Source organism: Pholcus phalangioides, unplaced genomic scaffold, assembly GCF_987345545.1.
Source record: "Pholcus phalangioides strain wild (caught in Gottingen) unplaced genomic scaffold, Ppha-v1.0 ptg000003l_1, whole genome shotgun sequence".
NCBI lineage: Eukaryota > Metazoa > Arthropoda > Arachnida > Araneae > Pholcidae > Pholcus > Pholcus phalangioides.
Window position 1 is genome coordinate 40,772,920 of NW_028301596.1, and position 25,846 is coordinate 40,798,765.

General features: G+C 36.6%; 1 protein-coding gene across 2 annotated transcripts in view; it reads left to right on the plus strand.

Moving 5' to 3' along the window:
- The window catches only part of LOC149088608 (uncharacterized), a 55,280-nt gene that overhangs the window by 27,468 nt on the left and 1,966 nt on the right, over nt 1–25,846 (plus strand). The window contains exons 13-31 of one of the 2 annotated variants that reach the window (XM_089248149.1): nt 376–543; nt 2,749–2,781; nt 4,348–4,398; nt 7,218–7,265; nt 9,117–9,185; nt 13,620–13,667; nt 13,822–13,869; nt 14,017–14,064; nt 14,219–14,266; nt 14,414–14,461; nt 14,616–14,663; nt 14,811–14,858; nt 15,013–15,060; nt 19,112–19,159; nt 22,285–22,320; nt 22,412–22,456; nt 22,594–22,644; nt 23,795–23,815; nt 24,051–24,112. In XM_089248149.1, coding sequence (XP_089104275.1) covers nt 376–543; nt 2,749–2,781; nt 4,348–4,398; nt 7,218–7,265; nt 9,117–9,185; nt 13,620–13,667; nt 13,822–13,869; nt 14,017–14,064; nt 14,219–14,266; nt 14,414–14,461; nt 14,616–14,663; nt 14,811–14,858; nt 15,013–15,060; nt 19,112–19,159; nt 22,285–22,320; nt 22,412–22,456; nt 22,594–22,644; nt 23,795–23,815; nt 24,051–24,112 — 1,016 coding nt within the window. The remainder of the gene's footprint in view (nt 1–375; nt 544–2,748; nt 2,782–4,347; nt 4,399–7,217; nt 7,266–9,116; nt 9,186–13,619; nt 13,668–13,821; nt 13,870–14,016; nt 14,065–14,218; nt 14,267–14,413; nt 14,462–14,615; nt 14,664–14,810; nt 14,859–15,012; nt 15,061–19,111; nt 19,160–22,284; nt 22,321–22,411; nt 22,457–22,593; nt 22,645–23,794; nt 23,816–24,050; nt 24,113–25,846) is intronic. The other variant, XM_089248158.1, reaches the window with a different exon arrangement.

Here is a 25,846-nt window from a genome sequence, read left to right on the forward strand (position 1 = left end):
AAATTGTTATTTAGCCGTAAAAGAGGGGTGACCGCATGCTTCTTTGTTATAATTTCAGATGATGTGGACTCTCCAAATGATAACTGGCCCGCGTATCTGAAAAAAAAGTTCTTCGATTATTATAATGGCGAAATTCCAAGTGATGCCAATGATGGTGGGTAAAAATAAAAATTAATGAAGAGGAGGAAACTTGAACACTAAATTAGAGCAGTACACACAATACAGCAACAATCATAGAACTGGACAATTCACAAAATGAAACCTCCCCAAAAAATACATTCACTGATTAATCAATTTCATGCATTGAAATTGGAACTTAATTAATGTGAATTTTTTGTTCGAGATGATACTTCAATTTATTTTTCCTCCCGACAGGTGGCAGTTCAAGCTCCAGTTCAAGCAGTAGTGCAACAAGTGGAACCACGAGTGCGATGTCAGGTAGCTCCGGACAATCCAGTTCATCATCATCATCTTCTTCTTCTTCATCATCAGGTGCTGCCGGTTCTTCTTCATCAACGTCATCTGGTAATGCGAGTGGTATGGGTAAGAATGAAAAAATTATATACTCACTTATTCCCCGCCCCATCCCCACACACACATACTAATTACACCGCCATGTTTATTTTTCTCTACCCACTATACCGATTTCTGTGTCTTTATGCTCACAATCACAAACAGAAAATATGTACGAACTTGATAACTACTCATGTGTTATTTTGCAGATCTTAATCAAATTCAGCAGAAGATCGTAGATTTCATACAAAGCTTCATAATCAGGAAATTCGAAAAATTAGTAAAGTCGGCACTGGGTGAGTTTTTTTGTAGGTGGTGCATTGGTTGATGAAGAGTGTGTGAATTATCACGGTCAAGCATACGTATTGGTTGTGAATACCACGTCGGAGTGATCGGGATACATTATATTCGAATGCCAACCACCACCGTAATCAGATATCACGCGTTGTCTAATAACACCTAAGCTTTTCCACAGTAAATAGGTATTTATTACGAGAACATCAATGTTTTAGATTAAATGGGGGATTTCATGGTGAATACGGTTGTCTGGAATATTTAGCCCCTTCACGTACAAGCTGGGGTGAAACTTTTAAATGGATGTAAATTTTCGTCTATTATTACGCACATTTTATTTCTCATCATATTGAATATGCCATTAGTGTTTCAGAGAGGAAAAATTTATAATTACCTTTTCCGTATAATGTTTACTTGCGTAGTCGTGAAGTTCTTAATATTATATCTGATAATATATTTGGTGTAAGCAAGTGAAAAAGTGACGGCGACTGCACAAAAGTAGAATGTGGGTGTTTTGAATCGAACTATCCAAGTCAGGGGGTGCACAACCGTTCCGCTGGCCAGATATGCAGTATTTCTGACGCTTACGGGGCCAGAAAATTTTGTGCATGCAAAGACCATATGACTCGCATTTTACGGAACATCCCTTGGTTTCAGTTGCCCAACCCTTTTTTTTTATAAGGTCTGTTATGATAATTATTACTCTATCATAGTTAATTATAGTCATATGTAAATATATTCTTACCACCTATTTTGTCAAACATGTAAGTTCTTTTGGTGAATTACATTTTGACTTGCAATACTCGTCGTTCTCCACGATTGGCGATTTTTCAACAACGTCAGCAATGATTGGAAATTTCACTTGCTTTTGACACATGATTTGCTGTGACTGCCAACTTCATTTGCTTTAGACAATTTTTTTTACTGTAACTGGAAACTTTATTGTCAGGAATGACTCTTCTTCACATTGACAGTATTTTGAATGGAATTTCCAACTTTACTTTCCTTTGGCAACAATATCCCGTTTTTTTTAATGAAAGGAATATGATCAGCATATTGTGTTGTTGTGTTGATACTTTTCTACCGAAACAATTTTCGCTGGTCTGAGGTTATGCACCCGTTTATCTAAGTGATGTTATTTGCGAATAAAATGAGATTTCTTGAAAATTGAAAGTCGGAATCTTGGCCATATGTTCATTCTAGAAAGGAAATAATCACTGAATTTTCCATAGCAGTGATCCGAATGAAATACAGATTGCCCACCATTCAAGTGTAAAAGCATATCGAATCCACGAAAAGCATGTAAAAGCATCGGATCCGGGATTCGAATTACTTGTTCGACACTCTTCAAATATCGAATGCGTGTTTGGGTACAGTGAGAAATTATGAAGACATATTTTTCATATTCAATAAGCTACGTGTAACAACTTTTCTTGAAAACATTCATAAAATTATTCAAAATTAAGTGTTAGTTTTGGATGAGTTGATTAGCACTGTCTCCGAACATGTGATTGTGAGTATATAAATGCAGATTTACACGGTTCCTCATGCCTATACTTAAATGTTTTCGAATTTAGTATATAAGTATCCGTTTCTTCCACTTTCCTCTGTAGCGAAGGAAAGACTGTGTCCAAAGCAGACCCACGACACTGAAGTTAGCATTAGTCAAAAATCCACTTTCTTGCTTCCATTTTCAAAGACAGAGAGAGAGATGGCAGCACTTCCGACAAAACGCATAACATATACAACACATAGCATGCACGTTAGTGTCCTACACACTACATCATAGTTCCCATAATCCGTTAGAGATTCTTCAGAATGTTTTATGGGATGCATGTATGGTTCTAGTAATAACTTGCTGTGAAGATGAAGAGATATTTGGCTGAAGCTGTATAGAATTTTAGAAATTTATTTCCTTTCTTTTATGTTGTTGATTTTCAGGAAATGGTTCCGCTTGGTTGAGTGGACTTATCGGTGAGTTTTTATTCATCCTACTCATTTGCACAAATGCATTCGCATGCCAAATCAGCTTGTGTTCGCTTTAACTTGATCCAATAGATATATTTCGCTATGAAAAAATCTCCGAAGTTGTATAAGCTTTTGCAATCATCCACAAATCTCTCATACACGCCAAGCTTATTTCACCATGTGTTTCGGAGTTTTACAGTGAAATATACGCTATACAGTCAAACCTCGTTAGTGCGTCACCCGGTTAATACGTCACTCCGCTTACCGGGTCTATTTTTGGAATTCCTAATTGTCCTCAGGCAAGAATTGGCACAGCTGTGGCTTACTCCTTTTAACGAGTCACTCCGCTTACTAAGTCATATTTTTGCTCTCCCAAGAGTGACTCATTAACGAGGTTTCCCTGTACATGCTTGCAATGCAACTCTCATGAATATTATAGCTTACTTTATTTGCCTTTAGAAACAATGCTTTCTTTTGCATTCAGAATATGCAGTTCGTTCGTTGAGATAAGTGAACTTAGTCATATTTTTTTATGCGTTTACAATTTGTCCCTCCAGGATTCTAGATGGATCCATTTGAATCAATGGCTTCAGCATGTTGCAGCACCACGCAATATTCTGGGTATCGCATCGTTAAATATGGCTTTTAAATGTCATTTAATTGCTAGCTTAAAGCGATTCAGCTAAATTTTAGTTGTTTAATTTATTGCTATAAGGATTGTGTCATGCACAGGGGTCTTAAGTGCAAGAAAGAACTGATCGGGAAAAAAAGACTGCGGGGTAGTTAATTCTACTTGGGGGCCCGGAGGAAGAGGAAAAGGAGATACGTAGGGGGGGGGGTTCTTCTGGTGACGAGTGCCTGAGGGTCTTTGCTTATTTTAACTATGCGTGTGTGCTCGGGAGAGGGAGAATGTTTTTATTTGTAGTCAGCTTGTCAAAGGAATAATTAAATATTATAAGTGTTTATAATTATGAGTGGAGTTAATTTAGATCAAGGAGATGTTTGTAGTTAATCCAGAAAGGGAGTTCTCATAGTGGCGCATTCGGTAGGATCCACTATGAGAACTCCCTTTCTGGATTAACTACAAACATCTCCTTGATCTAAAATAACTCCACTCATAATTGTAAACACTAACAATATTTAATTATTTATTTGACAAGCTGACTACAAAAAAAAAGAATAAATAAATAAATAAAATAAATAAAAACATTCTCCCGCTCTCGAGCACACACAGAATTATGATAAGAAAAAACCCTCAGGCACTCCTCACCAGAAGAATCCCCCTACGTATCTCCTTTTTCCTCTTACTTCGGGCCCCCCAAATAGAATTAACTCCCCCGCAGTCTCTTTTTTTCCCGATCAGTTCTTTCTTGCACTTAAGACCCCCCGTGCATGACAGATTGCTACCTGTTTTCTTAAACAATTTTTCTTTTCGTTCGAAATCAGTTTAATTGCTTCTAGCTTCTTATCTTAGCCGAATATTGCTATCAAAATTCCAATGCAAATTTCTTCAGCATTTATTTTTTGTGATGTTATGAAAAGTAATAACTCGTTTCGTATCTATTTTCTCAGATTTACTATTAAAGGTGAAGGCCACATTAGAAGGAATCATTGTAGTATCAGGTGGCGTATAATTATCTCTGACTAATTATTTTTTTTGTAAAGCTTCGTAATTATTATTTGACATTATTTCCTTAGCATTCACGAGTGCATACTTTTTTCTGAAAGTGTCTCGATTTTGTTTCTTCATTCCTTGGATATTTAATACTTGCTTTCAAAGTTTTCAAGATTTAAGAGAAAAAAATATCAAAAATGCATGTACTACAAGGTGCGTAGTTACAGAACCTTTCATATCAACATGGTAAAAGTGAACTGAGCTTTTCGGGTAAATGCTACGCATTTTTAAAGTTCCTGCGACTTGGAACACAAGTTTCAGTTTCTCTGATCGTCACCCTTTGCATGGCATAGACTCATAGTGAAATTTCCCACGCTGTTTACGCAGAATGCCATGAAATGCCATGTTGACAAACACAGTATGTACTTTATTTAAACATAAACATCTTATTATCACAAAAATTAGAATAAAATAAAATTGGTTTAAAATAAACATCTTAGTTTTCGTACTCCCAGCAGAAACAACTTTACAAAAAGTTTGGGCTCGTCATTGCCGATTTAAGAAGCTTTTAAGGAGCGTACTTCCAAATGCCGCTGACAGGGTTAAAGTACTGGGAAGACACTGTGCGTGTACGACTCGCTGCGACCGGACTTTTCGTTCGCCAGAAGGTTAATACGTGCACTGAAACAAAAGTTGCTATATGAAATTAAATTTTTAATGACCGTTATCAGTGATCTAGTGCAATGAGATCTGATCTTCAACCTTTTTCTATCTAATGGACGGCATAAATGAAAGAAATTTTCGTAAACGGGGGAAAAAAAGAAATTGTAATACGAGGAAAATTTCTTAATTTTCTAATTTATTAAAAACATGCGAGAAACTGTTTTTAATTAGGACCTGTGCTGCCATCTATCAAACAAGGAAAACCTTCTGCTATAATTCTTGAAGTGAAATTGCTGTTGGTTCAAAACCGGTGTGCAACATGAAAATGAATGACTGATATAGCGCTGGTATGAATTTTATTTGTCATAATGCTGGCTATTTTTTTACTGTTTGCCGCAGAATTTCAGCAATTACTTTTTGGTGTGCCGAATATCAATATAGTTGAACTTGAAACTAATGAGAAACAGGATATTTTGCATCAGACACCCCACTAGGATGCGAAATATTTTAATTCTCTTTAGAATATCAAGATAATAATAATGATATGCTTCCTTTAATCAGTCATATGAAAACATCGTTGCGTGGGGATACATTATGGATACATTATCTTAGTCAGACGTGTCTGTATTAAAATAATGCAACGTTGAGACAAAGGGAAACTTATATTAGCAATATTATCCGGCTTCACTGTTGCAGCGATTCATCGTCCAAGGCTATATGGAAAACTCTTACCCGCGGCTTCGCTCACGTGGATTCGGTAATCTGAAAATTTGCCCTTAAGACAACTTTAAGGGCTTAGTTTAAAAAAAAATCCATTACACACACACACAGACACTTAAAAAATATATCAAAAATACATTATGAAATTAAACTATTGACTAAAGTTTACATTCATAAGTACAGCGATTTTGGCTTGGCGATGCTCTGCCCCCATATAACATTTGAACCCACTTATAACCCCCGCACAGAGGGTTTCAATTTTGAAAAAACCCCTTCTTAGTGAGCCTCTACGTTATAAAATAAAACTTCTGACCGAATTTCATACTTATTTATTTCTTCATTGGTTTCGGCTCGGCGATGATGAACCAGTCAGGACATGTTATTTTATGTGTATTAGATTATAATCATTTCACACACAGTATTTCATAAAATTACAGAACGCCAATCCTATCTTAAAAGAGCGTAATTCGAGAAACGGTCGCCATCATTGACGGAAAATGGTCCATAATTAATAAATTAAAAATCGAATGGCCAGAGATCTTTAGACCTGAACTCGATTGAACCTAAATGGGATGCCCCCTTATTCAAATCACCAACCACCTCCTTGGGAGCTAAGACCTGCTTTGTTCATAAAAGATATTTATAATGTACTTCGATCACTATTCGTGGAACGTATGCTTGACAAGTTTTGAGTACACTGACATTTATTTACTGTAATCACTAAATAAATTTATCATGATATTATTAAGAATCTGCATGTGGATAACAATTTTGGTTATTTTATTCTGAAATTTACGAAAACATATTTTAATGGCGTATCTTAGCATTTAGAGAACATTTTCAATTTTCTGAAACACATCCATGGAATTAAAAATTATTTATTTATTTTTTAGCAAAACTCACACAATTAAAAATTTAGAAGTGAACATATTACGCGGTAAATGCGGTATATCCGGTAATTATGTATAATCGTTGGTTACTCCGCATAATTGCTAACCATTTTGGTAAGTTTGATAAATTTTGCAAATTTGTCACATTTATCAGTTATTATGTATACTCAGCTCGTATTGACAAATATGATAAATCGTCCTTTAAATACTTAAATTTACCACCACAACCAAACCAACTGCGACCCCCCGCTCTGTCCCCTGAGGGGGATATAAGCTTTATTATTTAAGTAGTATTTCTTCAGGATTTATCATACCAACTTCAATCGGTAACTATGCATAATCACCGGTAAAAATTATAAATATAGGAGAATTTAACAAATTTACCGAACTGATTGGCGATTACGTGTAGTTGCCTGTTATTTTACATAATTACCGATTTATCACATTTAGCGTAACAAATGCATTACTTGAGTTATGTCATTTCGAAGAGTTATACGTGCCTCTCTTTCTCATAGTGATTTGAATTTCATAACTTACTGTGTCATATTTTTCAGGTGGATCGACCGGTTCAACAACTGTTATTACTGGTAGTACAGGAGGAGGTAAGAGTACAATGACAAGTATGAATCATTAATGTTATGATTAAAGCTACGTAAGTAAAGTAATAATTTGGATCCGGTAATATCATTTTAGTCGTTTCTAGGCGCGAAATGTTTTTTCACAAAAGCTTGAAATCACGCGTTATTAATTATAATCACATCGATGAGCCATAACATTTGGAACATCTGCTACTTACATAAATGAGTATACCTGGAGCCAGTGCAAAAAAAAAAAAAAAAAAAAAAACCGATGTATTCGCGGCTCATATCACTGTACATATACTATCAGACCAGCTTTCCGTAAGTATGAATTTAGATGATTCTGACACGGATTTCAAGCATTTCAAGCATCAACAAATTGTTATGACCCGGCACCTGAGAAAGTTTATTTTGATAACAGTAAGCGAAAAAAACCGTCCATGCAAAGTCCGTAGGTAGAACCGATCATACGCGGCATAAAGAAACAATGAACCCGCGTTGTTAGTCGTCCGCAAAGCGTTGACGATACACGAGATAGGCCAGACTCATCCAGCAGATTTTAATGAAAATTAAGGGGGGTTACTTCATGGCGATAGACAAAAATTATTACCGAAAATATCTGTCATTCACGGGGAACAAAAGAACTGTAAAATTCTTATTTTCCAAATCGTTTCTTCCTGCATAGTCATGTTTGCGAATTAATCTGCACCATGTTTTAGTGGGGGGGGGGGGGGGGCGGTCGTTTACTTCACAGTCAATAATAACTCCACAACGTACAATATTCATTCGTATTCAGTTTAATATTCAAATTTCTTTCTTACGTCTCTACTAGTAGTCAAGCTAGATAGATTTTTGAGGCCTCCCCCCCACTTATATGACTTTTAGAAAATTTCGACGCTTCTAATGATGGCAGGAAAAATAATCCTGTGAACTATATATACGCTGCCGCAGAAGGCGTCAACTGAAGGGGAGTTGATAGGGAGGGGATTTTTCACTACCAAAACATTATTCATTTACATTCGAAAAATATCCGGAAACGGTCCTGCTTCTAATGAAATAATAATCTGATCTGGTTAGAGAGTGGGCGAATGGGGGAATATTTCTTAGTTTTCATGAACTTCATATTATATGGTTGATAAACATTTTCTCGCTCATCTAAGTTCATGCAACCAATAGCGTCAAATCATTTTTCCATATCCCTGTTGAGTTTTGAAGTGACCCATGTTCAGTATTGCACAAATTCTATTAACATTGTAGGGCTTTTCTTTCCTTCTTCGTTTTAGTGACCTTCTTTGACCTTCAGTTTTTACAGAGGTCTGTTCAGATTAACGATAGCCAAACGATTTCATTTAGAACACAAATTACAATTTCCAATTAAATGTAGAATAAAAAGTATTCCGAGTCCGTTTTGCTCAAATATGAGACTTTTTCAACCAAAATACAAAGAAAACGATTATCATACTCATTCTTCTTACTGTACTTCAGTGGTTCTCAAACTTTTGTCATCCGCGGCTCTCTCTCTCCCCCCCCCCCCTATTTATGGTTCAACTGCTATTCTCCAGAATAATTTATTAGATGTTTTGCAACGTACATTCACAAAAGAACCACTCTAAAGCATAAATAGGCACATACATCAATTCAATATATACAGCTCAGAAGCTCCCCTAGAAGCTGCGACGCACACTTTGAGACTGTTGTACTCTGGGAAATACAGAGAACATCTATCATAACTACCTATTCGAACCATCTGATTCTGAACTATTTTTAATAGTGTTGCAGTATCGATTGTCAACGGTTTTTTGTAATGCGTATCAAGTTTAAAAATTGACCTCAAAGTTACCGAACCGACTCCAATATAGTTAATTTCCTATGCAGGAAAAAAAGGAAAAATGTGTAGACCCAAGACCAAGCCCACGGGACAACCACCGGGACCGACAAGTTCAGGTCAGTGAAATAGGCAATATATATTTTACAGATATGTATCTGTACGCATACTTCAAAGACATTCACTACTGTATGCTATTCACACGACCATTCATTAAGACCAGATAAATCCCAGCAGATACCATGGAGTGATTCAGATTCGCTCGATTCTATTATGGTATTGCTACTTGATCGTCCAGAGTATGCAGAAAAATTTCCGGAATATTCTAAAGTATTCGATTCTGTTCACATTCAAATGATTTCGCAGAGTTGAACCAGTTACTGCTTCAAAGTTTTGTTCAGGTCAGCTCTCGCTGCTCCCACGACATTGCTAGATTAATGTGCATTGGAGGTGCAGTTTTATCGGAAATATATACGTCATTGCACCCCCCATTCCGTTGGTCGGTAGTGTAATCGCGGTATAATTGCACCCATGGTCTTTCTGAGCAGATTCATGAATATCTGGGCCAAACTAACGGACACAATGTCTGTAGTTCCTACGGATTTCTATCATAAAGTACGGAATTGCGGTGAATCGCGAAAAACTAATGAAGTCTGTTTTTTTTAAATTTGTTTTTGATTAAAGATTTCTCGGAATTCTATTTTCCATATCGATTATGAAATGATGTCACACAAAGACCGTTAAGAAATGAATATCGAGTTGGATTTGATATGATGCAACGATAGTGATGCAACCCTGTCGATAGTCGTTATAAAAAGGTCTGCTTTGTTTTGTTGTTCGCACATCCACTAGTTGAATCCCTAGGTACCACCCTTGTACCGAAAACATTTTAAGGGAGTTGCTGCACGCGCAAATTTTCCAAAAAAACACACTTTCCAATTTTTAAATGCTATGAAATTTTCTGCGTCTAACTGTGTTAAAGTTTTTGTTCTACCTGTGCTAAAATATTTTTAAAATATTTTAATGTAAACTGCTGGCAGGCATTATATGTGCTATTGTTTACTACTAAAATGCGCTTTCCCTCAAAGTAAGTTTTTGTTAAGATAAGGAAAAAACATTTTTTCGAACACCACTCATTCAAATGCCTTGAAACTTCATTTCTCTCGACACTATGGGCTTTAACACGAGCTTTTACGATTTTAACTGTAATTTTTTCTTGAATTTTAACTTCAACAACACATGCAACTTTTCCAAAAATCACCAAAATTTACCCATATTTTGCGTCATAATATTTTTTTAAATAATATTAATAAAAATCCTATCCTCGCGTTAAAGCTTATAACACCATAGTGTTGAGAGACACACGAAGTTTCAAAACATTTGGATGAGTGGTGTTCGAAAAAAACAAAAAACAGTTTTGAGAAAGAAGCATTTTAGCGAGAGAGAAACATTAGCATGTGTAATGCCTGCCTGCAGTTTATATTAAAAAATATTTTAAAAATATTTCTAGTACAGGGAAAGAACAAAAACTTTAACACAGTTAGACGCAGAAAATTTCATAGCATTAAAATTGAAAATTGTTTTTTGGAAAACTTGCGGGGACACACCAACCCCCAACATTTAATAAATCTCAAATAAAGCGCGTGTTTTAAGGCAGTTTCGCTTTCAATAATTTTGCATTCCTATTTTAGTTAATTTCGGTTTTCAGCGTTATCTATCCTTGACATAAAGTTAAAATGAGAAAATGTATTTTTTTTGGAAAATTTGCGTGCACCAACCCCCCTCAATTGCTGAAAAGGGGGGAAAAAACAATGAGCAGAAGTTTAATAATAATACCCGTAACAGGGTTTTTCGCTACAATCCGTTTACATGGCGTTTAGTTTGTGCCGGTATTCCCCTCTTCTTTCCGGAAGTCGTCACTGGTTACGTGGGTTGAACGTAAGTGGTTGGTTCCAAACTGGCTGTTCAAGATGGCTGACGAAGGAGCTTACAGTAGTTTTCGCAGCACAAAGGATTATGGGCGAGGAGGTCGGAGTCAGCCACCACTCTTCCGCAACAAAGGTGGGACTCTTTTGACGGATCTTCGTCTATACTTTTTCCCAGGGAAAAAAGTTGCCACGCAGGTAATAATCACCAAAGTGGCCCCCAATATTGTACATGTAAACGGGGCAAGTGATATAGCATCTGTTCCAAAAAACACTGCTGCAATTTCCGATTTCGTCAGGCACATTCACGGTAAACAGGTCCAAACTTAAGCAAAAGGAAGGCTACTTTAAATACCGCCTGTCAATCCAGTGGTTAGCGAGGTAGCTTCTGACTGTGTAGGTCTGGTTTCGAATCCTGTGTTTTTCTCAGTACCCATGACCTCATGTTAACACTTTTCACACCTTTGGCATTATTTCTTTTAGGTAACACGAATAAAGCATTGAACGTCCTCGAATTAACAAGAGGAAAGATGGAAGCGTTACTCTGGCATTCGCTGTAATCAGTCGCATTAGCAATTCTTTTCTGCCCTTATCCCCGCCTCCCAATACTTATGAATAAGGCTAGGAATATTTTAGGACCGAAAAACTGATATAAAACGTTCTATAAGAAATACATTTATTTCCTCAAAAAAAAAAACAAAAAAAACCAACAATAACTACACACATACACACACACACTGAAAATATGCCCTATAAAGGCAAAAAACGACTTTAAATTTAGCCTTTCTATTTTTGGTAACATTAGTTTTAGAAAAATAATGTGAGAAAATTGGGAATATTTTTTGCAATAAACACCATTTAAAAAAAATTATAGTTGCTTGTGTACTGAAACTCTTCAGTTTTTACTAACTATCACATACATCCATTTCTCTAGGACTCGGATTTTTATGCCCTAAAGATGAAACGTCGTTGCTGATAGGTTAAAAAAACCTGAATTTATGATTAACGATGAGTAACGACGTTTCATCTTTAAGGGCATAAAAATCCGAGCCCTTCCCAACGGGATGATGAGACTACGGCCTTATTCAAAAACATCGAAGAATATAAAAACACTAGTTATAATACTCGGCGCTGCCCGGGTTTTCTTCATTTGCTGGGATAATTGAAAAAGTGGTAAACCTTATAAAGGAATAAACTGTTATGCATAATACGGACAGCTTTAAAGAAGTGACAAACTATTATAAAGGCATACGCATATATGAAACGCATTGCTATGTAACCATGGTAACCAAAGTAAATATTCCGAAAGTGATTTTTGAGGCTCAAGAACCACTGTTGCCCGACAATTTTTCGCCCATTTCCGGCATTTGTCCAGCTCTTGACAAATTTTTTGAATTGCCTATCGTTCACGTTGGACCCCGTTTGGTATATACACAAGATTCTGCGACGATCAGCCTAAAATGGCAGGTTTGTATGGAGAAAACACATGCGCTGACACAGAAAATCAATTTTATATACATCGATTTAGAATTAATTTCAGAGAAAGCTGGGCAATGCCCCATTTGGGGCATTTGCCCAGCTTTGATGAACTTTTAAAGTAGCCTATCGTTCAAGTCGGGTCCCGTTTGGTGTATATATCTATACAGGTATATATAAAATTGATCTACTGGATGTCTGTGTGTGTGTATGTTCTCTATACAAACCTACAATTTTAGATCGATCGTCACCAAATTTAGCGTATATACCAAATGGGACCCGACATGAATGATAGGCTACTTTAAAAGCTCGTCTGAGTAGAGCAAATGCCCAGAATGAGCGAAAAACTGTCGGGCAACAATTTCTTTTGGACCTCAACAATCATTTTCGGAGTATTTACTTTGGTTACCGTGGTTGCCTACCAATGCGTCTCAGATATGTATAAAACATTTGCAATGGTTTGTCACTTTTTTAATGCTGTCAGCATATGTATAACATTTATGCCTTTGTAATGGTTTGCCGCTTTTTCAATCCCAGTAATGAGGCTTTTCGAATAGACGTCATAATCATTATCAGCCATCACTTTGAGGGTAAGGCAAAGGATGATCCTCATAGAAATCAGTGTTAAAATTGCCGATTTTACTGTAGAAATGCGGAAATTTATAGTGGGGGTTTTCCGACACATCAATGATTTTAAAAATTGTATTGAATTCTCAATTTCTGAAATATTGAGTTCGCTTAGAGATAAGTCCAGAAAATTAAATATGAAGTAATTCACCGGTTGATATCCATGCAATAACATTGATTTCGAATTTTTATTCATATCTTCTCAAGCATGAGAATTAATGTCTCCGTATTTTCTTTTAATATTCAACTGCATAAATTCATATAGTTCAGGATGTTTTAAAACTAATCATGGGTCAGTAAAGTACATCGAAGGAACAACAACTAATGCTCTAAAAAAATATGAAAACAGGCCTCGAAGGCCTTAAAATGATTGAAAATCATGTAAAAATATTCCATCTCGTGAAAATATCGAAATATGCAGAATCATGAAAATTAAGCAAAGTTATAGAAATCCTTGCGCTATTTATAACCTTAAACTAGCACTTTATAGCTCTGAAAGTGTTCTTTCGTTTTCCCCACACACAGGCAACTCGAACAGCGGATTGAACGTCCTCGGATTAACAGGAGGAAGCGGTAAGTTTGTAATGCAGTGTTATTACAGCAAGGCTTACGTTTTAACTAATCAAGTATAAAATGTTATCAACACAATAAATTCTTTTAATCATTCGTGGCCTCAAATTAAAATACTTTTGGTATTTGTTTGATTAATTATTTGTTTCCGCAATAGGCAACTCGAACAGCGGATTGAACGCCCTCGGATTAACAGGAGGAAGCGGTAAGTTTGTCTCGCAGGCTTACATTAAAGCTTATATTTTAACTAATCAAGTACAAACTGTTATCAACACAATAGATACTTTCAATCATTCATGGCCTCAAATTAAAATGCTTTTGGTATTTGATTAATTATTTGTTTCCACAATAGGGAACTCGAACAGCGGATTGAACGCCCTCGGATTAGCAGGAGGAAGCGGTGAGTTTGTCATGCAGTGTTATTACACCAAGGCTTACATTTTAACTAATTAAATATGAAATGTTATCAGCACAAGAGATTCTAGTAATCATTCATGGCCTCAAATTAAAATGCTTTTTGTATTTGGTTGATTAATTATTTGTTTCCGCAATAGGCAACTCGAACAGCGGATTGAACGCCCTCGGATTAACAGGAGGAAGCGGTAAGTTTGTCTCGCAGGCTTACATTAAAGCTTATATTTTAACTAATCAAGTACAAACTGTTATCAACACAATAGATACTTTCAATCATTCATGGCCTCAAATTAAAATGCTTTTGGTATTTGATTAATTATTTGTTTCCACAATAGGGAACTCGAACAGCGGATTGAACGCCCTCGGATTAGCAGGAGGAAGCGGTGAGTTTGTCATGCAGTGTTATTACACCAAGGCTTACATTTTAACTAATTAAATATGAAATGTTATCAGCACAAGAGATTCTAGTAATCATTCATGGCCTCAAATTAAAATGCTTTTTGTATTTGGTTGATTAATTATTTGTTTCCGCAATAGGCAACTCGAACAGCGGATTGAACGCCCTCGGATTAACAGGAGGAAGCGGTAAGTTTGTCTCGCAGGCTTACATTAAAGCTTATATTTTAACTAATCAAGTACAAACTGTTATCAACACAATAGATACTTTCAATCATTCATGGCCTCAAATTAAAATGCTTTTGGTATTTGATTAATTATTTGTTTCCACAATAGGGAACTCGAACAGCGGATTGAACGCCCTCGGATTAGCAGGAGGAAGCGGTGAGTTTGTCATGCAGTGTTATTACACCAAGGCTTACATTTTAACTAATTAAATATGAAATGTTATCAGCACAAGAGATTCTAGTAATCATTCATGGCCTCAAATTAAAATGCTTTTTGTATTTGGTTGATTAATTATTTGTTTCCGCAATAGGCAACTCGAACAGCGGATTGAACGCCCTCGGATTAACAGGAGGAAGTGGTAAGTTTTTGTCTCGCAGTGTTAATGCACTCTTAAACATGATATATTTCAACTAAACGAATTGACCAATTTTATCAACATATAATTGACTTTTTAATCAATTGTTTTTACCTTAAATAAGCACTTCTCGTATCACTGCCATTTTTTCTTCTCTTTTTTATTTTTTTATTTGACCCTTTAATTGGGAAACGTTGAAACATTGAAATATCCAGAGAAGAAAAGTTTTGAATAGTTGAATTAAACAAGTGAGGTAACTTGAATGATATTACTATCAATACTTAAAGAAATGTTTTACTTCAATGTTTTACGTAAGGAACCTTCAAACCCTCCCCCACCCCTTGTCATCAAAAGTCAGCAAATCCGAAACCCCCCCCCTCGATGCTGATGTAATATTTGAATGACCCCATTGTCAGGAAGACAACAGATCAGTAAAAATTTGTTCGCTTGTCTATCTTTTGACATTTTTGCACTACAGTTTTATCTAAAATGAAATATGGTTTCACTCACTGGGGGACATAGTCCCCCTGATCACGTGGAAATATAAAAAATATTGTGGCGGTGCTGTCGGCAAGAGTGCGTAGGTGTTGGCATTCCAATATCATAAATCTGTCAACACATCGTTTTCTTGAGCGCGCCTTTTCTTTACCTCTCTTTCGCCGTTTTGAACGAAGGCTTTCGTTTCTTGCAGAGTCAAGATGTCATTTTTATGTGTCCGTGTATATCTGTCAACACATCGTTCTCTTGCCGACAGCGCCGCCACAAAATAAAATAAAACTACTCTCAATAGATGGACGCTAGTGTTGAAAATCATTCGATATTCATAACTCAAAATTTAACATTATAGTCACTTGAATGATTACTATTAATAGAACTTATATAATACAATAATATCCACTGGACTCACGTGCATTATTTTTCGTTGAAAATTTCCAAAAATCCTGAAAACTACCGCCCCTAATAACTCAACAATAAAAAAGTAATTCTATGTTTCAGACATGGTGAAATTTTGACGATACTCAAACATCGAGAAAATAATGGTTTATTATTGTAAATCTATCAAAAATTCGAGAATTATAAATTCAAGTTTTGGCACAAGTTCATTTAAGAAATTCTGCAGGAATAAAAAAAAAATAAAACGCTATATAATTCACGAAACCATTAAGGGTTAGCGTGGCATGCAAATTTCAGGAAAATATTGACCCATCAAATGGATGCTAAAGGATTGGTGCATCACTCAATATACTGTCTTACACACAGACGGCTTGAGACATCGTTTCGGCGTATAAGCCGCAACGGTAAAACTGCCGCGAAAACTCCCAGCTGTGTTCCACTGTTAGCGGAAGTTTTCAAAGACCGGTTGGAATCAGTAGGGGTGGTAAGTCAATGGGAAGAATTTAGTACGAAGCTGTCCTCTGTTTTGCACGACGTCATACCCTTTGTTCGAAAAAAGCGTGTTTGTACATCACACCCTCTATGGTTCACGGATAGCGTGCGGAACCTTTATCTTGAAAAGAAAAGAGCATTCAGAGAGTATAAAAGTGGACGAGGTGACCTATCATTGTTTACTGATAAAAGAAGACTGTTGAAGAAAGCGATAAGGGATAGTAAAAAGCAAGTTGAATCTAGGTTGGCAGATAACATTGGCTCTGACCCAAAATCATTTTTTCGATACGTCAATAATGGATGTAAGGGGACAGTTGGCCCCCTCTCGATAGGAGGCTCAAAAGTAGAGAGCAATGTAGGCATGTGTAGTGCTTTCAATGACTTTTTCGCGTCGGTTTTTAATGGAGATAATGATATTCGATATACGGGTGTTGCATGGGGTAATAAAACGCTCAACGATATTCAAGTTGAAGACGTGGAGGTCCTAAATCTTCTAAGAAATGTATGTGCAAGCAAAGCACCAGGACCAGATGATATCTATCCCAGGGTTCTCAGGGAAGGTGCTAATGAATTGTTGGGGCCAGTCGCACAGATATACAGGAGTAGTGTTGCTGAGGGTATCGTCCCGAGAGATTGGAAACTGGCTAACGTTGTTCCGATATTTAAGAAGGGTAGTAGAGAAGTGGTGTCTAATTATCGTCCAGTGAGTTTGACGAGCTCCCTCTCGAAAATTTTGGAAATTATCATCAAAAGGCAGTTTGTGAAGTGGATAGACGAGAATGATGTATTGTCGGATAATCAGCATGGGTTCAGGAAGGGGAAGTCATGTGTAACTAACCTCCTTTGCTTCTATGATTACGTGACTAAGGCTTTGGGTAAGAGCAAAAATGTCGACGTTGTTTACCTTGATTTCCAGAAGGCATTCGATCGGGTCCAACATGGCAAACTCTTGAAGCGTTTACACGAGATTGGAATAGGGGGCAACTTGCTGAATTGGATAGAATCGTGGTTAAGAGATAGGTCGCAACGAGTTATGGTGAACGGGGAATTCTCTGGTTGGACAGATGTCACAAGTGGAGTTCCTCAGGGAAGTGTCCTTGGCCCCATACTTTTTTCACTTTTTATCGACAAACTCGATCAGGGTATCGATGGAATTACTAGCAAATTCGCAGATGATGTGAAGCTAATGGGGGTAATCGGGAATGAAAGCGATAGGGAGTTGCTCCAGACCAACTTAAACAAGATTGCAGCATGGGCAAATGAATGGAGCATGACGTTTAGCGTAGATAAGTGCATGGTCGCTCATTTTGGTTCGAACAACCCACGGTTCTCTTACGAGTTGAATGGTGTCACTATCCCGGATGCAACTAGAGTCACCGATTTGGGAATTCTCATTGACGAGCGACTTAAGTTTTCTGAACATTGTTCAACGGTTGTCAAAAAATCGAATAGAATGCTTGGTCTCATTTTCAAAAAGGTCTCTTCGCGTTCTCCTAAAGTCATTCTTCCGCTTTTTCGAGGCTTAGTTCGTCCTGGACTGGAGTATGCTGTAAGGTTTTGGAGACCATACCTACAGAGGGACATAGACTTGGTTGAAGGGGTGCAGAGAAGAGCTACGCGTGTCCTTATTGGCACACGGGGCTTGAGGTATGAAGAGAGACTTCATTTTTTGAATATGTTTACACTGGATGAACGCAGGTGTCGAGGAGATATGATCGAAGTGTTCAAAATTTTCAATGGGATGGATAGGATGGACCATGAACTTTTAGTACGCCGCCAATCGACTGCTTTTACAAGGGGACACCAGTATCGATTGGTGAGGGACAATGCAAGGTTATGGTGTCGCAGGGAATTTTTCTCCAATAGGGTTGTTAATAAATGGAATAGCTTACCCCCGGAGGTAGTAAATTGTAACACAATTGACACGTTTAAAAAGAAATACGATAAACATGTTGGGGTAAATCGAGAAGCTATCCATTCTTAGAATAAGACAACCATAAGTATTCTTTATGGGCATTGTATAATATTTTATCATGTGTATATATTGTTTGTAATTTGTGTTAATTGCATTTTTAATTGGGTTGCTGTATTTTTGAAACATATGACAACCATATTTTTATGGGCATCTTTTTATCAGCCACCTCGTTAGGCATTTTGCCTGTTGTGGCGTTGTATTTGTATTTGTATGTATTTACTGTTTCCTCACCGCGCGAGAATTTTGGGCTAGGTTCCGCGGGGTGATAACGAACATCGATGATTCTAACGCCAATCAGTTTGAGACACAAGCAGGAAAACATCAATATTACCGATTCGGTAAAAAATCGTATTTTTAGAAGCAAAAGCGTATAATACGTAGTATTAGCTTGTTAAAATCGTACTAAATATTATGAAATCGTAACAGTTGGCAGGTATGCATTTGTAATGTGTGTTATAATGAATGGGGAAAAAATTAAACCTTCTATTTTAAATGCTTTAGCCGTGTTTGTCTCTAGGTCAGGGCTTCTTGCCCACCCAGTATTTTATGCAAGTACAAAAATGAAAAAAAAAAAATCCACAAATTCAATTGAGAAGTTTTGTTTCCCCTATGATGATCTCTATATGACCTTCAATAGATGCATGTATCGCATGTGAAAATAAATAAAATAAATTTTCTGATTTTTCACAATAGATAACCAGAATAACGGATTGAACATCGGTGGATTAACGGGAGGATCGGGTGAGTCTGTCGTGATTATAAAGTGTAAATTTAAAATAAATGTTTAAACTCGTGTATTTCATTATATGTATCAGTGGTTTTCAACCTTGCCTGCCTTGGGATATTCTAAGGCGGGGGGCACGGGTGCAAATCACGCAAAAGGGGAGCCATGGCAAGAGACTAAAGAGGGACCACAGAGAATTTGTGAGAAAACCACAGATTCGAAGCATTCAATTTGAATTTCAATTTATTAATTTCATTTCTTAAAAATATTCAAAAAAATCAGCCGATGGTTCAAGAGACCAATACGGGTTGACCTATTGCAAAATTATAATGAACGGAACGTACAAAAAATACATATCAATGAAAAAAATAATAAACAAGTAGAAAAAAGTAAAATAAAAGAATTTGAGTTGTGGTTGATACGAAAGAAAAAATCAAATGTCGGTATAATTACTTTCACATATTTCATAGCATTTTTGGAACAGTAGGGAGGGCAGCTATATGAAATACGCATTGGGTGATATTCAGATTGGTACTAATAATGAAAAACATAAAAATAACGCAATTTGTAAAATTAAATTGATTACTAATTCAGCAGCGTAGATAAAAATCAAAATAAATTCTCGATGTCACTAATTGAAAATACACATTGCTTCATGTGTTTTTTAAAGAGTGATAAATTAGTGATGTTGAGAATATCTGGTGGTGAGCTGAAAAATTTCGCGTTGAGGTAAATAAAATGCTTCTTCAGGAGTGTTTTGTGAGTCAGTAGTCACGAGTAAATATTGCTCCAATCTATTTAAAGAACGAAAACTGTTTAAAGGTAAAGCGAATTTTTCTCGTTTAAACATGATTAAAGTGAATTTGTATTGTTTGATGATCAAAGTATTCGAAGACGGTGAAAAAGTTGTTTTGGAAATGGTTTAAAAGTCATTTGCTATGAGTCAATGTATGTATGAGTATGTATAATATTAGTTTTATTATTGGATCGAGATTTGAAATGAAGTCACCTTCCAGACAGCAAAACCGTATAATAGTAGAGAATGGAATATATCGAGCAGAGTATATATATATTGTTAAAGTTTCATCGTTTATATATGAAAAAATGAAAACTAATTAATTATGCTAACTGGAAATTGAAAACAATATATATGAACATTTAAAATTTCAAAAAAATTTAGAATGAAACAAATTGAAGAATTCACAAAGAATTCAAAAATGAAAAAAACCATAGCCAATGTCTAAATAAATGCCGACGTTCTGCGTTAGTACCATTGAATTCAAAAATATAGAAAAATCAAGAGAAAAATAGCCAAAACGAATGATTTTTGTCAAGTTGAGAATAAAAGCAAAGTTGCACTCAATATCTACTCTATGATATAAAATCACAAACTCGGAAATGGCCCGTTTCTAGGTTACGGAAATTAGTGACGATTTCATGTAACGGAAGTCGGTGACGTTTTTATGTGACGAAAATCTGTTACGTTTTTGTGTCACGGAAGTCGGTTAGGAGTTTGGGTCAAGTTTTCATTTAACTCTTGCATTTCGGGACTCATTTGACCCCTCGGGACTAAGTTATGTGTATGTACCGAGAGGCTCCCACATCCTACAGCAGGGCCCCCTAGGATGGGAGAGATGGCGGGACCCCAAATCAGCTTTTTCACGGGCCCCTCTGTGGTTAATTTATAGTATGAAAAATCAAAAAGTGATAAGAATCGTTCCGACCCCTGTCAGCCATGCCCTTGTAGGGGGCCATGTCGAGAGGTATGTATAATAGACATATATCACCAGCGCTCCCAACACACAGGGTCGGGGTAGGGGGGCATCGCACATATACCTTCACGGGGAAGTTAAAAGGTTTCGTTTCCAGGGGCCGTTGATGGGCCTCGTTGTTTTCTTGCTGCTATAAAATTGAAAAAATTTCTGATAGCTGTGTGTGTGTGAAGCGAGAGGGGGGGGGGGAGAGAGAGAGAGAGAGAGAGAGAGAGGAGAGACCACAAAAGATATATCCAGTCTGGGATCCATAAAAATCTGCGAATTCGGTCCCGAGTAATTGCGTGGGGCGCTGGATTTTATTCGTTGGTAAAATGAATACTAGCGAATAATTGCCGTGGCCCTCACGGGGGGATGCCCGATAAGCTTCCGAGTCGGGATCCCCGTTTCATTTTAGGTGCCCTGGATTAATCTCATTGTTTTCTGTCGTTTAACATTGTGGAATTTGTAACAGCTGAAGCCCGAGATAAATCCAGTCTGGGTCCCCACTAAAAATCTGCGTATTGGGTCCCCGCTACTCGATGTGGGGCCTTGGATTTTATTCGTTGTAAAATTTATAAAAATGATAAGTCTTCGTGGCCCCTCACGGGGGATGTCCGACAAGTTTCCTGGTCAGGGCCCCCATGAAAAAGTTGACAGGTTCCATTTCGGGTTCTCCTGATTGAATCTCATTGACTTTTGTAGTTTAACATTGTAAAATTTGCAACATCGGTAGCCCGAGATTAATCCAGTCTGTGGTCCCACTAAAATTCTGCGAACTAGAGTCTGAGGACCCTCATGGAGAAGTGTTCTGGGGTTACTTGATGAATCACATTTGTTTTTTGTTGCTTTATTATTGTAAAATTCGCTTCTTCATTGTAAGCTACTTCACCGCACACCAACTCCGGTCATATATCGCCATACGGCAATTTCCAACCAGTGGAGTTGGGTGGGAAATGAAAGCTCCATCCATTGGTGGTCGCTCTAGGCTCGGTAGATAAAGAACTTGCTTCTGATTTTCTATGTCTGGATTCAAACCCATGGGACTTGATGGTAACCTTCATAGTAGAAGAATTGATTGATTCATGAATTTATTAAGAAATCAGTTTAAGATGTGGGGAACGTCCCACTTTTGGTTCCAGGTGGTCCTAGTTTAAACAAAAGGCCACAAGAAGAATATTTGGTCAAAAGGGTGCAATGAACGAAAAAAAAGGTTGAGAAGCGCTGCTATATATATTACTCGTAATTTCTAAGAAACACATTTCAAAGTTCAATATTTGTTTTGCATTGCATGCATTGTTGTGTATCTCACTCTTTCATTTGATTCTACATATATTTTATTTTAAATACATACCATCAACTCATCCTCTTTCCTTATTATCACGATACAGGCAAAAAGAACAATGGAATCAACATACTTGGAAATGGTAAGTATTTTTCCGTGTTGTCCAATTTCTTATTATTGCATAATTTTGTAATTTAATTGTGATTGATATGTTATCTAACTTTTTACCATAGGTAACTCGAATGGCGGTATAAACATTGCTGGAATAAAAGTGCCCGGTAAGTTCAATACTTAGCTAAAAGAGGTTTTGAATGCGCGAGTAAATTTAAATATTGTTATGAATCAATATTAAAATATTTCGTTTTTTTTATGAAATTTAACTGATTTTTTTTTCTCGCTCATTGTTGCAATTAAGATGATGGCTCAGGAAAAGGCAGTAGTGGACTGATTTCAGGAGGCGGAAAGAGTGCGTATAAGCATTGCATAGTGAATAGAGTACAGCGTAACTTCGGTGAACGAGCTTAATTCGTTCCGCGAACACGCTCGCTATGCGAATCAAACTTCCCAATAGGAAATAATGGAAACTGGGATAATGCATTCCACAATTAGTCATTCACATAAAAATTACTAACAAAAACGGCATTCAATCAATAATTAAACACATTAATAATAATACATAATGAAATAAAATATACGTAATACAAACAATACCAGAACGACACCAACACAGACGAGAGAGAGGAGGAGGACTATCGTTTGGGACGATTTACAGACTCACTGTTGTTTGAAAACTTATTCTTTTTGCGTGACTTTCAAAAATAACCTTATCCAATGACACTTGCTTTTGCCTCTGTTTCAGGATTTCTGGGAATTGGTAAATTGCAGTGTTCGTTGGAGAGATTGCACATTGCTACAGATTTATTTGGGTGGTTCTTTTCTACAGAGTTTTGCACAGATTCCCACATTCTACACATCTCCATAATCTCATTTTATGTGAGGGACTTCTCCTTACTTCTCTCTTCCTTAGATGAGATACCGTTCATGAACTCTTGCTGGTGCGTGCAAAAGGGATCCATCACTTCATCTACTGTCAACACTTCTAGACATTTTTCACCACTAGTTCTTGAATGCAATCCTCATGCACCTCTAGTCCATGGTCTTCCCCAAGCACAAAATCTCTCCGAAATCTCTCCCCCTTAAAATCACGTTCAGTGTAATACAATCAACCCACATTTTTTTCCACAAGCAAAATTTAAAAAAAACTTCAAGTGCACGTATGCATCGCTGCTATGCTACATCTAGTTTCGTATCGTAAATATTCACACTCGCACGTGTGTGAATTTTCCTACTCAGGCACGCTGACCGGAGACCGTAGGGGAGAATATTACTCTAAATTCCATAAAACGCTTGTGGGAGAAAGCAAAAAACCATAAGCTCCGTTGTGATAACGTGAAAAAAGATACCCGCAAAATTTTTGTTCGTAATGCGAATTGTTCGCTAACCGAAGTTCCACTGTAATTCGTTTAACTCCAATTTTTACAAAACTACGATTTGATATTGTGCATTTTGTTTAAAAAATATATTTCTTCTATAATTCGTGATATTATATTTTACAGGTATTAGCAACAGTACTGGAGGTAATAAAGAACATTTATATAATTATTTGATTTTTTAAATAATAGCTTGATGTTTTCAAATCTCTAAATCTCTTATACTTCATGTGTACATAATTCATTGCCAACATTTTATATGTCATTAACGTGGGCATGCCGTCAAATATGAAATTAGGAAAGCTTTTTTTTTAATATCAAAATGCTTAATTTTTTTTGCGTTCATATCTGATTTTATACATGACATTTTACTTCGACGTAGGAAATACGGACGATATTATGTCATACTACAAAAAATTTTGGAGTTCATACGGAAGCAAGCAGGTAAACAGTAGCATTTTGGTTTCGTCTTTAATCCCATTTATAAATTACACCATATATTTGAATAGAAATCGTGTAAGAATATTAGATAACCCATAAACGTTCTAGATCAAAACTCAATTCTCCTTCAAAATATTAATTAAAATAACTGGTAGTGATTCAACTTCCCTTTGAATTGCTATTAAATATTCTTTGAGAAATAATTTAGTAATTCATAAGGCATGATAAAAGATAGTGAATAATAAGTTTTATAATAAATCGAAATGTATAGACATGCCACTTTAAACAACTTGCGGATACGCAATGCTGATAATTAAATGTTCTCTCTCTGTGTAATTAGATTATATCTAATACAACAAATTGATGTTGATAGATTGTTTCCGTTATTTTGCACATTTTTAAAATTTAAAAAATTTAAAAACTTAAAAGCTGTTGTTGTAATCGAAGAGCAAAAATACGAAAGTACGACCTAAAGCATTTCCTCCTCATAGATACAAAAATTATTTTTTTGGGAATTGCGTGCATATTCTTCGCGTGAATTGATTTACTTCGGACCACAATCAACAGGAGAGCTCAAAACATCGCACCAGCGTCCCATTAGCCTTTCTGAATTTTCCTGAATTCGAAACCTACAAAGACTTTGCCATAATCTTTTCTGACTCAGAGGTAGTACTTCCTCTTGTGGGGGATAGAGAGTTGGCATCAAGGTAACTACTAGTGCCACCCAATCGTGTTTGCACTTTCCGTAAAAATTCATTTGGAGAATTTCCAACGAATTAGTACGTGCCGGAAAGAGTGTTGTGAGTGTATGTTAGGCCCCTAATGTATACTGTATTTATGTTGTCAGTTATGTTTGCTTCCTGATATTACTGCTGCTGTCACCTGTGTGGGTTCCATATTTTGAAATGATGAAGGCAGATGCTAGAATTTTCGTGTCTTGTAAGTATTGTGTTGAAGGTCTGTCTGCTGCGGAGAGACCTTTTCAAATGCGAGACCGACTCGCACAACTAAATGTTTATAAATATTCATTTTGTCAGTAAGAGACCTTAGAGACGGAGAAATCGTATCTGCTGCTGTATTTACATGTTCGTGTGACGGATTAAATATTATGTTCATGGAATTTGCCCTCCGTTTGTTATTAAGCTGAATATATTGGTCTGATATCTCGAGAATTGAAATTTAAATGATGAAAGATGATGAACCAATACATGCAGAGCTTTTTTTTTTCTACTTCCTTCTGTCCTTCCTTTTTCTGTCATGCGTTAGGTTAGGACAAGTTTACCATATTTATCACCGATTCATCAAACAGATCATTTATTAGCGAAGCGGTTAAATATGTGATCGAAAGGAAACTGACGTCAGGGGATCGTAGTAGTCGAGGTTTCAAGCAAGAAACGAAGCATAAAAATTACAGGTATCACCCAGCATTCGCCATATCTGAAGAAATGGCAATCTACGAAATTAACAACAGCAGTAGCTACCGTGTCCTCCACCTAAAAACTCCAGGTTAACTGGTAAAAAAAAAAAACCACCAGCACTTTGACTCTCCACCACACAGTGTTTTTTATTTATTTTAGAAGTCACTCTTCCATGGCATCGTGAGGAAAAGGGGATAGCTTTCAAAAATTAATTTTGTGCAGTTAAATTTTGTGCATTAAAGTTCCATTTCAATTCAGATTTCATTCACTCCGTTTCAGATAAGTGAAATAAAACGGGAAATTAGCTTATATAAAATGA